Here is a 17,989-nt window from a genome sequence, read left to right as displayed (position 1 = left end):
GGCTTGCCAAAGCAGGCACTTAGTCCACTGAGCTATCTCACCGACCCTTAATCTGAACATTTAAAGGTAAGGAAAATGTGCTAAGAGAAAGGAATAAAGGACTTTCCAGGCATGAATTGAGGAGTAAGAACATGATGTTTGGGAAACATTAAGAAGTTCGTGTTGCTGGACATGCTGGTGCACACTTGTAGTCCCAGAATTCAGGAGGCTGAGGCATGAGGATTGCTGTGAATTTGAGGCCAGCCTGTGTGGGTTCAAGGTCAGTCCGAACTACAGAGTAAGACCCTATCTCAGCCCTTTCCCCCAAAATAGAAGTTCATACCAGGACAAGAGCTCCGTGGCAAACAAACAAACAAAAAAACCCCACTGTTCTCACTCCATTCCTAGTATTACTTTGCATCTTTGTCAAGTAAGTAGGCCTTTGGATGTGAAAAAAGTGCAGGGATGAGGGGTGGGAATAATGAAAGAATTAAGATGGGTTATGTACATGTACCATCTCCTTATAAGAAATAGAAACATTATATATGCAAATGTGCACTAATAAAATAAGAACTTACATGAGTACAGTAAAAATCAAAAGCTGAAACTGCCTGTAGTCCTCTTCCTGAAGCTTCATTTTGAAAGAAAATTTTAAAATGAAAAATTATATGTATGGAAACTCCCTCAATGAGGTTTCCCCTGGCTCTGGTATGTGGTACATAGACTTTAAATCTTGCTACATTTCTGAATCCAAAGTCCTGGTTAATCACACCCCTGTGAGAAAGGCTGTCATATGTCTCTCAGGGATAGGTTTTATTTTGGTTTTGTGGTACTGGGAATTGTGTCCAGCACGTCCTGCAGAGCTACATCCCTAAGCCCTTTTATGACCATTTTTATTTTGAAACAGAATCCTGCTAAGTTGGCCTGTCTACTTGGGATCCTTTAGCTTCAGCCTCCCACTAGCTGGAGTTATAGGCATGGACCATCATATGCACACACCCAGTTAATTTGTTAGTCTTTTTTCTTTTTTTCTTTTTTGTGGTCAGCCCAACCAGCCCTTGGGGTAGGCTGGCATGGCATGTGGTGACGGTGATCGAACCGTGGTCCTTGTGGTTGCCCAAGCTTGCCTAAGCAGGCACTTCAGACCACTGAACTATCTCACTGGCCCTCTTGTTAGTCTTTTTAATGAACGTTGGAAGCCTCATATCCATAAGGCTGCCAAGCCGGGGGAAAATATCTCAGCCCCTTTCCAGACTGCTAGGCCAGCTCCTGTGTAATCACCCAGCAGTTAACAGTCACCAGCTACCAAAAATTACCATGGTTTAGCCAAAATCACACAGAACTTTCAGCCAAGTATTCCTTTAAAAAAAAATTTTAATTGCCTTACTATTTTTATTTTATTTATTATTTTTTAAATGTATTTAGTACAGCATCTACAGGGTCTCACTATATAGATCAGACTTGTAGTGATCCTTCCTGTTTTTCAACCTCCCAAGTCCTGGGATTATGGGCGTGCGCCACCATGCCCAGTGTCAGTTGCTATTTTAGTGTGCCCCAGGGGCAGGCCTGGCACAGCAGGCCGGGATTGAATCCCTGGCCCCTGTGTCTGTGCTGAGCTGTACTATTTTTATTTTAGAGACAAGGTCGTATTATTTTGCCCCAGCTGGTCCTGAACTCCTGGCTTAAGCAATCCTCCTGCCTCATCCCCCATGAACAACTGAGACTAAGCCAGGCGTGGTGCCACACCCCTATAATCCCAGCATTTGGGAGGCTGAGGCATGAGGATGGACAAGAGTTCAAAGCTAGTTTGGACTACATAGTTTAAGTCCAGTCTAAACTACATAGCAAGAGCCCTTCTGAAAAAGAAAACAAACACAGGGTTGGGGAGATAGCTCAGAGGCATAAGCACCTGCCTGGCAAAGCACCACGTCCTGACTTCAATCACTGGTACTGAAAGGAAAGAAAGAAAGAAAGAAAGAAAGAAAGAAAGAAAGAAAGAAAGAATAACCAAAACAAAAACCCACCCAAAATCGGAAAGCACTCATTCCCTGAGTCATTAGGATGCTTTATTGTACTTCATGTAACATGTACACTGAGCCCCCACCCCCGTTCCTGAGGATTGAACCCAGAGGTTGGCACTAAGCAGTGTCCTCAGCACCATGTTTTAAAATTTATTTTTTTTTTTTTTGAGACAGGGTCTCACAGTGCAATGCAGGCTCGCCTCAACCTCATATTGATCCTCCTGCTTCAGCCTCCCAAGTGCTGAGATTATAGGTGTGCACCACTATGCCGGGCCATAACAGAATAATAAATAGAACATATTTATTTTTAAATATTACATATATTGTACCTGAGTAAAATCATGGCCTCAGAAAGAAAGATGTATGTAAGGAAGGTTTTAAAAGATGCTGGAGACAGAACCCTGTGCATGTGGCGCTGGCCCCAAAATTGGGCATGGTGGCACACACCTGTAATCCCAGCACTGGGGAGGCTGAGACAAGAGGATCACTACCAGTCCAAACTGCATAGACCCTGTTTCAATAACAAAAAAAGATGCTGGATTTTGCTGGGCATGTTGGCACACACCTATAATCCCAGCACTCTGGAAATGCATAGGAGAACCACTATGAGTTTTAAGGCCAGCCTGGACTACAAAGTAAGTACAAGGCTAGCCTGAACTGCATAGTCAAACTGTCTCTAAAAGAAAATAATAATGATAATGATAATGATAATAAGGTGAAAAGATGTTGTATGTTTTTGGGTTTTTTTAGTGTGTTTGGTACAGGGTTTCACTATGCAGCTTGGACTTATAGTGATCATCCTGTTTTCAGTGTCCCCAGCATTGAGATGACAGGAGTGTGCCACCAGGCCCTGACTCAGTGGCCGGCTCAGCTCACCCAGGGACTGAGCTGGCACTGTATATGTGGTGCCAGGGATCAAACTCTGGTCCCTGCACTTGTCTAAGCAGACACTTAGTCTGCTGGCTATCTCACCTTAGCAAGATGCTGGATTTTAACAAAAGGTAACACCAAGGTAATAGGTCTGGGATGGAAAGCATAGTGAAAGTTATGACATGGCTGGGGCATATGGCTGCCTGGTGAGAGTACAGTCGCCAAGAAGATGCGAATGAAGGGGCCGAGGAGATAGCTCAGTAGAATAAGCGCAAGGGCCTGAGTTCAATCCCTGGTTCTAAAATAAAAAAAAAAGATATGAAGCCAGAAGCCAAGCCTTGACAATCTGCTGAATTTCACAAGTCCATGGATAGGCTGATCCCCAGCCCTTTATTTGAGACAGGGTCCTCTTATGTAGTAAAGACTAGTTATTTATTTTATTTTTATTTTTTAAGACTCACTATGTAGTCCAGGCTAGCCTTGAACTCATGGGGATTCCCTTGCCTCAGCCTCCCAAGTGCTAAGATTGCAGGTGTGAGCTACAATGCTGGGTTCTAGGTAAGGAGTTTTCAGACAAACCCAGTTTCACAAGAAATAACATCAAGAATTAACACATGAATTATGTCAAATTAAAAAGCTTTTGCACAGCAAAGGAAACAACCAATAGATTGAAAATACAACTGACAGCATGGAGAAAAAAATTTGCCAGTAAAATTTTATTTCTTTTTTTTTTTTTTTGTATTTAGAACAGGGTGTACAGGGTCTCACTGTGTAGATCAGTAGTGATCCTGCTGTTTACAGTCTCCCAAGTGCTGGGATTATAGGCATGTGCCACCACGCCCAGTCACAATCACCATCTCAGCGTGTCCTGGGGGCAGGGCTAACATGGCAGCCTGGGGGATCGAACTCCCAGCCCCTGCATCTGCCTAAATGCTTTAATCTGCTGAGTTATTTGGCTGGCCCCTTGCAATTTAGGGCTTTTTTTGTGGTACTGGGGATTGAATTCAGGATCTTGCACTTGTCAGGCAAGTGCTTATTCTACTGAGCTATCTTCCTGGCCCTTGCCAGTAACTTTCAACAGAGGACTAATTTCTATAGCATACACTTTTTTTTTTAAAGACAGGACCTCACTATGTGGTCCAGGTTGGCCTTGAACTCATTGTGTAGCCCAGGCTGGCCTCAAACTTGCAGCAATTCTCCTGCCTCCACCTCCTTAGTGCTAGGATTATAAGCATGTGCCACCACACCCAGTCTACATTATTTTTTTTAAACAGAATAGTTGTTTAAAACCCAGAAAAATCAGACTCCAAAATTTAAAAAAAAAAAAAAATGTGCAATGGAGATAAACAGCCCCTTCTCGGAAGTTCAAATAGCCAGTATATACATATAAAACTGTGCAGCTTCTTGGACCATCAGAGAAAATGCAAATTCAAACAACACTGACAGTCTATCCTATCCCAAAAATGGCCATCATCAATAATTTTTTTTTTTTTTTTTTTTGCGGGACCGGGGACTGAACTCAGGACCCTTACGCTTGCCAGGCAAGCACTTACTCTACTGAGCTATCTCCCCAGGCCCATCATCAAGAATTTAAAAAGTAATAAATGTTGGAAGGGGCCATGGAGATAGTTCAGTGGAATAAGTGCTTGCCTGGCAAGCACAAGGTTCTGAGTTCAATCCCTGGTTCCACCAAAAAAAAAAAAAGTGATAAATGTTGGAGAGGCTGAAAGTAAAAGGAATACTTCTACATTGTTACAGGATTTTTTTTTTTCTCTTTTGCGACAGGGACTTGCTATTCAGTTTAGGCTGGCCTTGAGCTCACTTTGTAGCCCAGGCTGGTCTCAATCGTGCAACAATCCTCCTGCCTCAGCCTCTCAAGTGCTGGGATTACACAAGTGTTCGCCACCACGCCCAACTATGCTGTGGGAATCTTAATTAGTACAAGCACTATGGTAATCAGTATGGAGATTCCTCCAAAAACTAACACTATAAATTCCATTTGAGTCAGCTATTCCCTTCTGGGTATCCTTTCAAAACAACTAAAGACATCATACTACAGAAATATATGCATACTCACATTTATAGCAGCACAACTCATAATGGCTAAACCTTGGTAGTGGCCTATATGTCCATCAACAGATGAATGGATAAAGAAAATGCAGTATCTATATACAATGGAGTTTTACTTTGCCAGAAAGGATACATTTGAGTCATTTATGGAAAAGAGATGTACCTTAAGATCACAATGTTAAGTGAAATAAATCAGACACATACCTTAAATATCACATGATTTCCCTATATGAGAAACACAAAGCATCTATACTTTAAAAAGCAAAATAAAATGTAGACAATAGGAAACAGATAGATCTTTTGCATATGGGAAAAGGAGAAGGGGATCTAGAGATGAAGGAAGATGGATGGAGGACACAGGGAGGAGAATAAGAAGAATTGAGATATGTTATGTATGTATGTGCCCAGAACCTTATATATGGCAGGCAAGCTCTCTACCTGCAGCCAGATGCCCAGACCTACAGAACATTTAACTCCTGGCATTAAATAAACTGAAGTAAGCCAGTTAGGACAGTATTTGGGAGACAGTAAGCCCTACATTAAGTGCCAGATACAATTAGAGTCACATGTTGCTTAATCATGAAAACACACTCTAACAAATATGTCATTAAGTTATTCCATCACTTGTGAACATCATGTGGTACAGAACTCTACAAGCCCAGAGGGTGTGGCCTACAGCATCTCTGGGCTACCATGCATGGCTGTAGTGCCTACACTGAAGAGCTGTATGCCTGTGACTACTGAATATATAGGAAATGGTGATGCAATGGGACATACTTGTATATCTAAACACAGAAAGCATAGAGGAAGAATATAGTATGCAGGATTAAAAAAAGAAGAAGAATGCATCTATTGGGCACTTACTGAGTAGAGTGTACAAGAAGTTGCAATAGAAAATGAAACAGGGGCCGGGGAGATGGCTCAGTGGAATAGGTGCTTCCCTGGCAAGTGCAAGGGCCTAAGTTCAATACCCAGTTCTGCCAAAAAAAGAAAAAACAAAACAACAACAACAAAAAAGAATGAAGACTAGAAGCTGCTCTGGGTGAATCAAATTTGTAACCCTCATGCCCCAGCCTCCTGAAGAGACGAGATTTCAGGTATGCACCACTGTACCAGATCTTTTCAATGTATTGATTCTATGGGGGTGGGGGTGGGGAGTTACTGGAGATTGAACAGGAGGGCTCACACCTGGTAGGCAAGAGCTCTCTACCTCTGGGCTATGTCCTCAGATTTTTGGGACTCTTGAAATAACCCTGTGGTTAAAAACACAAATACATTGTACAGATGTACAACAACTGTTTCTTCCTTTATATCTTTATTTTATTATTTATTTATTTATTTATTTATTTATTTATTTATTTTGTGGAACTGGGGATTGAACTCAGGCCCTTGTGCTTGCCAGGGAAGCACTTATTCCACTGAGCCATCTCCCCAGCCCCTATATCTTTATTTTATAAGCTTTTTTCTTGTTTTAAGTTTTTTGTTTTATTTTACTTTTAACTTTTATTTTTGTGATACCAGGGATCAAACTCAGGACCTTGGCTTGCCAATCAAGCACTCATGCCACTGAGCTATATCCTCAGCACCTGTTTTACTTTTAAAACATACACATTCACCAGGGCCTACAAGGGGTCAGGATTATCAGGATCGCTATCTTCTGCTTCCACACCTCCCCCCACTGCAAGGTCTTCAAGAGCAGTAAGATGAACAAGCTGTCATCTCCTGAAGGGAGGACTTTCTGACCTTGTCCTGCAACAGGATCACTCTTTACAAATGGATCCAGGGTGGTTTGCTTAGTTTGTTTCTCTTTCATCACAGTTTTCCTTGTAAGGAGATACTGTGAACATGCCTCTTTAATATGAAAACCTTTCAGTTTTCCCTTTTTCCCTCTTGGAGACAGTCTCAGTATATAACGCAGGCTGGCCTCAAGCTCAGGATCCCCTGGCCTCAGCCTCCCAAGTGCTGGGATTTCAGGCATGTGACAGGACATCTGATTTGTTTTCAAGGAGTTTTTTGAGATCTGGAAAAGCCCTGCTAAACCCTGCACGGTGAATTTTCTAAGGCGTTTTCTTTTTCTTCTCCAGTTGACTTTTTTCTCGCCTCTTCTTCAGCTCTGAATTTGTGTCCTGGTTCTAACAGCTGCTGGCTATTCACTTCCTAAGGAACCATCTCAGGTGCTCCTCAGCTCATCTTCTTCCACACCCAGGATAAAGTTGTGTCATTGCCATCATTGCCATATTGATTTTTGCAAGCATTCATACTGAACAAGTCCTGTCAAGTCACGGATGAACTTCTCGAGTGTCTACTTCCCAATGCCACTCATTCACATGCGGTGACATTATCCCCAGCCAAGTAAGGCTCTTGATGCAATCACAGATGCTGTAATTCTTTCAGAATTGCATATGTGTGTTCTCTACTGCTTCGTTCTTAGCCAGAATAACAATTATTCTGTTTGTGCAAACATCCTGGAGATTGAACTCATGGATTGCTGAGCTACTTCACCAGATCTTCTTTTGTTTGCTTGTTTTTGTATTGTTTTAGTTCATCTTTTTGAGATAGGATCTTGCTATGGAGCTCAGGCTGGTCTTGAGCTCACTTTGTAGCGCAGGCTGATCTTAAACTCACAAGGATCCTCCTGTCATAGCCTCCGAGTGCAGAGATTATAGGTGTGTGTTGCCACACCCAGTCCAGGCCTGGGCTTTATTTTTTTATTTTTTTATTTTAGGGAAGGGCCTACAGGGTGTTCAGGGTCTCAGTACTAGATCAGACTTGTAATGATCCACCTGTTTTCAGCCTCCCAAGAGCTAGGATTACAGGCATGAGCCACCACGCCCAGAATGCCCCAGGGGCGGGGCCTGCACAGCAAGTCCGGATGGAGCCCCAGGCCCCTGTGCCTGCTTGCAAGCCCTTTAACCCACTGACTTATTTGGCCAGCCCTCTTTTCTTGTTTTTGTTTATGAGACAGGATCTCAAATTGCTCAGGCTGGCCTCTAATTTGTCATCCTCCTGCTCCACCCCCTGAGTAACTGGGATTAGGAGCATGTGCCACCACACCCAGTCTTGGTGGCCGGCTCTGGGTGCCCAAGGGTGGGGCTGGCATGGGATATGATGCTGGGGATCAAACTGTGGTCCCTGCACTTGCCTAAGCAGGTGCTTCGTCTGCTGAGCTATCTCATTGGCCCCCTTTTCTTTCCTTTTAAAGATAAAGGCTTGCTATGCTGCCCAAGATGGCTACGAACCTCAGAGCTCAAGTGATCCACCTGCCTCAGCCTCACAAGTAGCTGGGGTACAGGCATGTGCCACTTTGCCTGGTTTCTTAATGACAACTTCATATCCAGATTCATCACCTAATGAGGTCTCTAAATAGCAACAGTTGAAATGGATTTTGTATGGTTAGGGGCCTTAATGAACAAACTAACACAAGACAAAGTTACAGAGAAGAGAAAATTGTGCAATTCAGAGATGTGGTGCCAGTGTGGAGACAGGGGGCACTGATAATTTGAGGCTGGCCTGGACAACTTCATAAAATCCTGCCTCAAAAAAAAAAACAACAACAAAACAAAAACATTGTTTTTAAGGTTTGGGGTTGTAGCTCAGTGGAAGAGCACTTGCCTAGCATGAAAGAGGCCTAGGTTTAAACCTAGTACTGGGGGCCAGGAGATGGCTCAGTGGAATAAGCGCTTCCCTGGCAAGCTCAAGGACCTGAGTTCAATCCCCGGTTCCGCCAAATAAATAAATAAATAAATAAATAAACCTAGTACTGGAAAAAGAAAGAGGAGGAGAGAAGGGAGAGATGAGAAGAAAAGGGAGAAAGAGGGGGAGATGTGTAACATGGCAAATAATTTTACAGGAAATTTATTTATTTATTTATTTAATTTATTTTTTTGACAGAACCGGGGATTAAACTCAGGCCCTTGCGCTTGCCAGGTAAGCACTTATTCCATTGAGCCATCTCCTCAGCCCAGAAACTTTTTTTATAAGTAGGTGTACACTCTAAAATAATAAAAGGATAATACAATAAATGCCTATACCAATAACACAATTGCTTATTTTCATTGTCAAATGTTATTTAAGGTACATAATTATATATGCTACACACTTATGTGGCAGCACAATAGATTTGTTCATACTAGCACCCCACAAGTACAAGAGTGCTGTGTTGTGCTACAATGGTGTAATGGCTATGAAATCATTAGGTGGTAGGAATTTTTCAGCTCCATTATAAGCTTTTTTTGTTTGTTTTTTGAGACAGAGTTTTGCTCTGTAAAGTAGGTTAGCCTTGAACTCCCTATGTAACCTAGGTTGGCCTCAAATTGATGGTGATTCTCCTGCCTCAGCCTCTCAAGTACTGAGATTACAGGCATGTCCCACCATACTCAGCTCCATTATAATCTTACAGGATAATCACAATATATGTGGTCTGAGGTTGACTGAAATATTATTACAATGACTACTATATTATTATAATCTATTAGCATCATCATCAAAAACATTTGCATCATTCTTTAAACTAAATTAAAATTGTAGCTGGTACTCTAAACAGCCCTGAGGAGATAATGCTGAGACTAGGAGCATGGTTCAGTTGTACAGCACTTGCCTAGCACACCCAAGGTCCTGGGCTCAATCTCCAGGACTGGGGAGAAAAAGCCTTTTCGTTCAGATATAATGACCAATAACTACCTTAGTTTTCCAAAGTATCACTTCTATACTTTCTCTTGACATGTATGGCTTACATTCTATTTTCTTATTAAGTCCCTATAGGTATTGCTACAAAATATTATGGTCTGTGGCTACTTCAAAAGTGATTTTTGATGACAGTGTCATACATGTGTAATCCCAGCACTTGGAGGCAAAAACAGGAAGTTTCACTGCAAATTCAGAGCTAGCCTGGGCTACACGGTAAGATCAAATCCAGCTTGAAGTACAGAGCCAGATCCTGTCATTTAAAAAAGTAATTTACAATTGACCTGAACTTCTGAAAAATGAGAAGGGAACTGATATTCTAGCTCTTCCCTATCCTAACAACTGGTATTGCTGGGCTTGGGAATGTACAGCAGTTCTATCATCAGATATAGAGGTCTAAAGGTGTACTTGAAAAAAAAAGTGTACTTTTGTAAGGTGAAAATCTCTCTCTCTCTCTCTCTTTCTCTCTCTCTTTCCCCCCTTGTCTCCCCCTGCTTGAAGGAAGGTAGGGATCATGTCCATCATGATTGTTCCTCAAAACTATAAAAACTTCTTTAATCAAGGCTTTAACATTAAACAGATTTCTAAAATAAAATGGCAACACAAATCCATAAATCATCATAAAAGGGCCAGGGAGATGGCTCAGTGGAATAAGCACTTCCCTGGCAAGCACAAGGGCCTGAGTTCGATCCCTGGTTCCTCAAAAAAAATTTAAAAAAAAAAAAAATCACCATAAAGTACACATAATACCCAGCAGGAAAACATAAAACAGCAAGCTTACACAATCCCCTAAAGGCCATGGTCTGCTTCTCAGATGCTTCTTTCTTTCTTTCTTTCTTTCTTTCTTTCTTTCTTTCTTTCTTTCTGGAACTGGGAGTTGAACTCAGGCCCTTATGCTTGCCAGGCAAGCGCTTAGTCCACTAAGCCATCTCCCCGGCCCCCTCAGATGCTTCTTTCACCTGTCCAGTGTGTTCTGCTGGAAACAGAGCACACCGCGGCTCCTCGGGTCAGACTCAGCTGATCTGCAGCCCAGAGACTCACAGGGCAGAGCTGTGGTCCCACTCAAGAGGCAAGGCAGTCATCAGCACATTCAAGCAGTGTATTCAACATCCTTTAAATATCAAAGTGAGAAATGAGAAGGCAACAAAATCGTATTATCAGAAAGATGTCAGGCAGGAAGGATAGCTGTGTATAGCTTGAGGCTGAATGGCGGTTTGCCACCTTCATTTGTTGGGCTTCTTGAGTAGCGGCTGTCGGAACAGCAAGATATGAGGTTCTGGTTCATGGATCATATAATGGACCCCCCATCCCTGACTCTGCTGAATGCCAAGATTCCTCCATTCAGATTCAGACATCGAGTGGGTTTTAGGAACCAGCTTGGCTATATCCCAACAACATGACATGCCTGTATTCAAACTCTTCATCGTCATATTTGTCTGAATAAATTTTTTTATGTGACATGTTCACTTGGCCTGGGGCCCTTTAGCCCCACAACGCCAGCCTCCAAACAACTCCACTTTGTTTCATTTTTGAGGCAGCGTCTCACCATGCAGTTCAGGCTGCCCATGAACTCACTATGTGCTCAGGTGGGTCTCAAATTTACAATGATTCTCTTGCAAGCCTCAGCCTCCTGAGTGCTGTGATTATAGGTATGTACCATCACACCTGGCTGGTGCTGAGAATTAAACCCAACTCCCCTTTAACTTTGTTGAGACAGGGTTTTACTAAAGCACTGAACTGCCCAGGCTGGGATCAAACTTGTGATCCTCCTGCTTTAGCTTTCCAGAGTGTTAAGATTACAGCTATGTGCTACCACACCTAGCTTGCTTGCTTTCTTATTTATTTATTTAGGTCTTTTGAGATAAGGCTTTGCTGTGTAATTCAGGCTGATCTTGAGCTCACAGGCTGCCTTTGGTGATCCTCCCGCCTCAGTTTCCCAAGTGCTGGGATTACAGGCATGCACTGCTGCACCCAGCTTTATTTTTTGTGTTTGCTTGAGACAAGATCTTACTGTGTAGTTCAGGCTAGAAAAGTTAAGATCAAACCTGAAATTCTCCTGCTTCGGCTTTCCAGAATGCTGAGATTATAGATGTGTACCAGCCTGTTCTGCTTCAAGGCCTTGTGATAGTGGTAAGCCCTCGGGGGAAACAAACAAACTTGAAAACCAGGTGTGATGGCACACACCTATAATTCCAGCACATTGGGAGGCTGAGGCAAAAAGATCACCAGGAATTTGAGGTCAACTTTGAATGACAGAAAGAGACCCTGATTTAAAAAAAAAAAAAAAAAAAAAAAGGATTGCTAAGAGTTCAATCTGTGTAGTGAGACCCTGTACGAAATAAAAGTAAGTAAATAAATAAAATGGAATTTTTTATTTTCTTTTCTTTATGTATTTTGTACAGGGTCTCACTACGCAGGTCAGACTAGTAGTGATCCTCCTGCTTTCAGCCTCCCCAGCGCTGGGATTACAGGTGTGTGCCACCATGCCCAGGGTCAGGGCCCACACAGCAGGTGAGTCTGTGAATGGAACCCTCAGCTCTGAGCTTACCTAAGCTGCCTAAGCAGGTGCTTAGTCTGTTGAGCTATCTTACCAGCCCTTAAAACGGAATTTGAGTGCCTTTTTGCGGGGGTATGGGGGCACTGCTAGAGATTAAACCCAAGGCCTTGTGCATGCTAAGGCAAATAGGCAAGTGGTCTGCCAATGAGCCACATGCCAGCCCTAAGATTTTGTAGAACTGGTGTTTCCAAAGTAAAGGTTCTTAGACCCAGTCTGATTTAATCCAACATGAGCTATAAGACTCTTTTCTGACCTTACTCTCTTCTGTGTTCTCTGAAAAGTTCAGAAGTGCTCATCTGTTTGTCTTCCTAGCTGGTCTCTGGGCTCCAGGGGAAAGAAACCAGGACTTTCCTGATGCCTAGCATACACCTGACATTAAATAAATAAATAAATAAATATCAGCAAATGATGAACAAAAGAAGAGTGGTCAAGGGCATGTCTTGCCTTCTGGCTGAATGACTGCACACACTCTTCTTGCAGGGTCCTCTGCTTGTGCTGGGGAAGCTGTTCACTGAGTCAAGGAGTGCGCTTGCACTACCCTGGGAAAAACTCGGGAGTCTGAGAGCACAGGGGAGGTGGCTGACCCGCAATGGAAGGTTAGGGAAATGAAACTAAATCATTAGAACAGCGATTAGTCTGATAAAAGGTCCAAAAAGGGAGAAGAGGTTTCTTCAGAAACCAAACATGGGGATCCTTCTCCCACTGCAGAAGGATCAGTCTTTGAGATAAACTAAAAGCACTGTGGGCCTGGCAAGAACAAGGTTCTGAGTTCGTTTCCCGGTACCAAAAAACAAACCAAAAAAGATCACCGAGGGCAGCCTAGACATTTACAGAGTTTGTAGAAGAGACATCCTAAGGAGATTGGAGAGGTAGTTAGATTTGTAAACCGCTTTAAAATTGTGTTAAAGACAATACCGAGAAGTCATTTGAGGTTTTAAACACAATTACATGATCAAATTTACACTTTTAAAGATAGTCCATCAGCTGTGCAAATAGTGGGTTGGATGGAGACAAAGGCAAATGCAGTTTAGTTTCGCTGAGGGTCTACAGCAGAAGGCTCCTTGAGACAGGACAGTGGTTTTATAGGTGGGAATGTTAAGAAAGGTAATCTGAGATATACAACTGGATTATCTCTGTGTTGTGGGCTAGGAAAAGAGTGATCGGATAGGGAGGGTTCATTAATGAGCTTGGACTTTATTCGGAAGGGATAAAAGGGGAAGGCGGTTAACATTTTAACCGTGGGATTGATCCATTCAGATATGGATTTATGAACAGAAGGTGGTAAAACTGTCTGGAACAGTGCGCAGGAGAGAGGTGTAAGTCGGCTGCAACAGCCTACGCGGGGAAGCGGAGCAGACACACAGAAGCTTCGAGTCACGTACAAGCTGCGCAGCCAGGCGCAGAAGCTGACGCGGCGGCATAACCGCGCGCGCGGCCCGGGCGCGCGGGGAAGGGGGAGCGTGGCGCCGTGGGCGGGGCCCAAGCACGCAAGGCGGGATGACGCAGGGCCCCGCCAGCCTCGTTCTGGCCGCCGCCGCCTAGCTGAGGCGGAGTAGGATGAGGCCCGCGGCCGCGGCTCCGGCGTCGGCGGGGGCAGCAGCAGCTGAGGCAGCAGCTGAGGCAGCCGAGACGGCCGCGCCCCCTCCTCCTGACCTGGATTAAGCCCAGCGGCTCCGTGGCCGCCGCAGCCCCGCGGGGGGGCGGGGTGGGGAAGCGCCTCGTCTCCCCGCCCCCGCCCCCCCCAGCAGGCTTGCGGGAGGCCACCGCCGCGACCCCGGCGGAGCCCGCGGCCCAGCCTTAAGCCCCCGTCCCGGGGGGCTGGCATGAGCAGCCGCTCCGCTGCACCGGGGGGCGGGGGAGCCTCCGTCTGAGCCCCGGCCTGCTGCCGACCCCACCTCGCCAAGCGAGCCAGACGCGGAGCGTGCGAAAGACCCCGTCACCGCTTTCTTCCTCCCCCAGATCACACGGCCCAGCCCCAAAGATGGGGAACTGCCTCAAATCCCCCACCTCGGATGACATCTCCCTGCTTCACGAGTCTCAGTCGGACCGGGCCAGCTTTGGCGAGGGCACGGAGCCGGATCAGGAGCCACCGCCGCCATATCAGGTAGGGGAGGGTGTGTGTCGAGGGGAGGTGAGAGGCAGCGCTCGCCGAGCAGGAGGGGGCTTCGGGTTGTCTCTGCGTCAGGCCTCGGCGAGGCCTACCCCGGGGGTCGCCGACCTCTTAATCTGGGCCTGCTGGCGGCGTTTCCCAGATCCCTGAATATGGGTGATCCTTCACCTCCCTTGGACACCGTTTGGGCATGGTACTCTGTCCTTGATTTCAGGGAGTCGGTATGTGACCATGTTCTCTTGACCAGTGTCTCTGTCTGGTGACTCATATGTGGAGTTCGGGAGTAACATTTTCCTGCTTTTTGTCTATGAAATCCTATGATTTCTTCACCGGCATCACAAGTTGGATTATGGGTTCGGGGTAGGTGGCCAATCCCCCATTTATGTTTTCATGTACACAATCTTCACCCCTGCCTTTTATTAACCAGTGTGGTAGATGTTCATTTCTCTCTCTTCTTGGGAGAGATCTCCAAGTAGAGATTTTAGTTCCAGCAACAAGAAGTTACTTGTTTATGTATTATTGATTTTTAGCACCTCCTCCTTTTGCTCCACCCTGTGACACACCTTTTAAACGAGCTGATTTAAAACTTAAGTATTTTGAACTTTGGAAATCTCTTAACCTGACTGGGGAAATGCCATCTGTTACTGGTGATTCTCACTTTTTTGTTAAGGAGACTGTCAATAGTTTTTTTTTTTTTTTTTTTTTTTTCTCTTTGTACAACAACCAGGGGCCCCAGATGTGTTACAGAATTAATTCATAACACCAAAGACATCTTAAATTCAGCATAGTTATATAGATAGGTGTCAAAAGTCATGGTATATGTAAGACCTTTCCTCTTTTTCCAAGTTTTGAATGACAACGAAAACTTTTTCCAAAAGGGTTTGAATAACTGTACTTGACTTTTTTCCTGAAGGGAGTTTAGTTTTCTGAGTGTCCTTTGTTGTTTCATGTGATGACATCATTATCTGGTGTTTTCTTTTGTCATTCCTGTGTAAAGCAGTGTTTCATCACACCAGAAAAACCTGATTACAAAGGCTAGTTTCCTGAAATCCTTCAAGATCGTTTCACATATGCCAGTCAAGTTCAGTCTTAATTGTGACATGCAGAAACCTTCATGGCCCCTCTTCTGGCCTTTTTTTTTTCTTTCTTTCCTTTTTGAGATAGGGTCTCATTATTTCAGGCTGGCCTTGAGCTCACTTTGTAGCCCAGGCTGAGCTTGAACTTGCAACAGTCCTGCCTCAGGCTCCTGAGTGAGTGCTGGGATTACAGGCATGTGCCACCCACCTGGCTTCCTCTCATATTTTGTATTCTAGGTCTATCAGTGTATCAGGCTGTTCACACATCTGCCTTCACTCCACTTGCTCTCAGCGTGGAGCCCTTCCCCCAAGGTCAGCCCGGTGAACATCTAATCCTCTTTATGAACTCAGCTCTTGCTTGTATTTGAAGTCCTGACACTGTCCTTCCACCTTGAATTCCTGAAGGTGTACCTCTCCAGTTACCATAAGCAGTACCTGTAACTCTGTATCTTTTTTTAATTAGATGTGTATTTTTTTTTTCCTTGCTTTTTTTTTTCCTTCCTTTGAGACAGGATCTCACTGTAATTCAGGCTGGCTTTGAACTCAGTAACCCTCCTGTCAGCTGCCCAAGTATTGGGACTGGGATTATAGGTGTGTACCACTGTGTCTCATTCTTGAGCTGTCTTCCTCTCAAGCTGTCTTCCTTTCATGTACAGGTGACTTTTGTATAACCAGCATACTGGCTCATAGTAAGTACTCAGTAACTGGGAGAGTGAAGAATGGGAGCATCATTCTCAGAGGCCATCCCTTGCAGTGATTCATGTGATTTCTGGCACATAAATACACCTAAATGTTGAATGAACTAATTTTAATTCAGAACTATACTTACTACATTTTGCTTCCTATTTCTCTCCAGAATGTGTAGATTGTCGCAGGGGTAGTCTAATTCTATGTCAAATCTAAATTTTTTTTTGAGTGAAGCAAGTAAACTTACTTGTCCTCCCTCTCATATAAACTAAACAAAAAGTGAGCAAAGTTTTTAGAGGTAAAAATTTTTATTTCAAAATCTTTGCTCTTTAGCCATTCAATGTCTTCCTCCTAGCCTCATAATTGTTGTATTAACAAAAATTTTAAGGGCTGGGGAGCTAGCTCAGTAGAATAAGTACTTGCCTGGCAAGCATAAGGTCCTGAGTTCAATCCCTGGTACCGCAAATAAAATAAAATAAAAAAACAAAAACTTTAGACTTTATGGGAACTGTATTGCTTTCCAGAAGGACAAGATGATAGTAGCATTTTGGTAAGGTGAGCACTTTGTGTGTGTTTGTGTGTGTGTGTGTGTGTGTGTGTGTGTGTGTGTGTTTTTGAGACAAAGTCTCACTATGCAGTTCCGGGCTGGCCTTGAGTTCACTCTGTAGCCTAGGCTGGTCTTTCAGTGATCCTCCTGCCTCAGCTTCCCAAGTGCTTGGGATTACAGGTATGTACCACGCCACCCAGCTTGGAATGTATTATTTTTGACAGTGGAAATTTTTTAGTGGTTGCCCCTTCCTGAGACGCATTGACCCAGTTAATGGTAGGCAAATTTAGTATAAATTTTTAAAAAATACTTTAAGAGATGAGAACATAAAGACTCCCCCCACCCTTTTTGTTTGTTTTGAGATGGAATTTCACTGTACAGTTCAGGCTGGCCTTGAACTCACTCACTTTGTAGCCCAGGCTAGCCTCAATAGTGATCCTCTTGCCTCAGTCTCCCAAATGCTGGAATTACAGGTGTGTGATACCATGCCTAGCTAAAAAGAAGCTATTATAGAAAGAATATTGTCCCCACTAGAAAGTCAGATTTGAGGAATACGTTTTTTAGATGAACTGAAAATCACCAATCCAAGGTAAATAATTTATAATATTTTCATTTGACAGAAGTAACCATTTTTTAAGAAATAGCATAAAATTAACCAAGCCACAGTAATAGTGGCTTCTTTAATGAATAGGCAGCTAGAATAGGACCTTTTTTAATTTTTTGTATTTTAGTAAGGATCTACAGGGTCTCATTGTGTAGATCAGACTCATGATTCGCCTTTGTTCAGCCTCCCAAGAGCTGGGGTTACAGGCATACACCACCATGCCCAGTCTCAATCCCCATCTTAGGGGGTCCCCGGGGGCGGGGCGTCCCTGGGGGCAGGGCCAGCACAGCATGCCAGGAATCAAGCCCCAGTCTGCCTAAGCAGGTGCTTTAATCCTCTGAGCTATTTGGCTGGCCCTTTAGATAGGACTTTAAACAGGAAGTAGTTGATTATAAAGGTAAAGGAACACTTTCTCTGTAGACAGTAGTTAAAAGATAGCTTTTTTGTTTATCGTACAATGAACATACATGCTACAAGCTCTATAAAATACAATTCTAGTTATTTCTTATTAGCAAGATCTGTTTCTGTTTTGCTTAAAAGTCAGTCCTAACGAGTGTAGCCTAGAGGTAGGTCATATATTTATCTATTTTTGTGTTTTTTAGTTTTTTTTTCCTCCAGAACCGGGAATTGAACTCAGGCCCTTGTGCTTGCCAAGGAAGTACTTATTCCACTGAGCCATCTCCCCAGCCCCAAAAGGATTTATTTGTTTGTTTGGTGGCTCAGGCTGCCTGAAGGGCAGGTCTGGAAAGGCAAGTGGAGATGGGGATCAACCCATGGTATCCTGC

At 43.8% G+C, this 17,989-nt stretch overlaps 1 protein-coding gene and 1 pseudogene across 1 annotated transcript in view; one reads left to right on the top strand and one right to left on the bottom strand.

Moving 5' to 3' along the window:
• Window positions 1–10,846: 10,846 nt before the first annotated feature.
• On the bottom strand, window positions 10,847–11,084 carry LOC101584311 (annotated as a pseudogene).
• A 2,611-nt stretch (window positions 11,085–13,695) lies between these two features.
• The window catches only part of Rnf11 (ring finger protein 11), a 39,390-nt gene continuing 35,096 nt past the window's right edge, over window positions 13,696–17,989 (top strand). The window contains exon 1 of the mRNA XM_004639138.2: window positions 13,696–14,284. Coding sequence (XP_004639195.1) covers window positions 14,162–14,284 — 123 coding nt within the window. The 5' untranslated portion in view covers window positions 13,696–14,161. The remainder of the gene's footprint in view (window positions 14,285–17,989) is intronic.

Source organism: Octodon degus, unplaced genomic scaffold (genome assembly GCF_000260255.1).
Source record: "Octodon degus isolate 3935 unplaced genomic scaffold, OctDeg1.0 scaffold00107, whole genome shotgun sequence".
In the NCBI taxonomy this organism is placed as follows: domain Eukaryota; kingdom Metazoa; phylum Chordata; class Mammalia; order Rodentia; family Octodontidae; genus Octodon; species Octodon degus.
The sequence above is the reverse complement of the archived record's forward strand: the minus strand, read 5'-3'. Positions and strand labels throughout refer to the sequence as shown.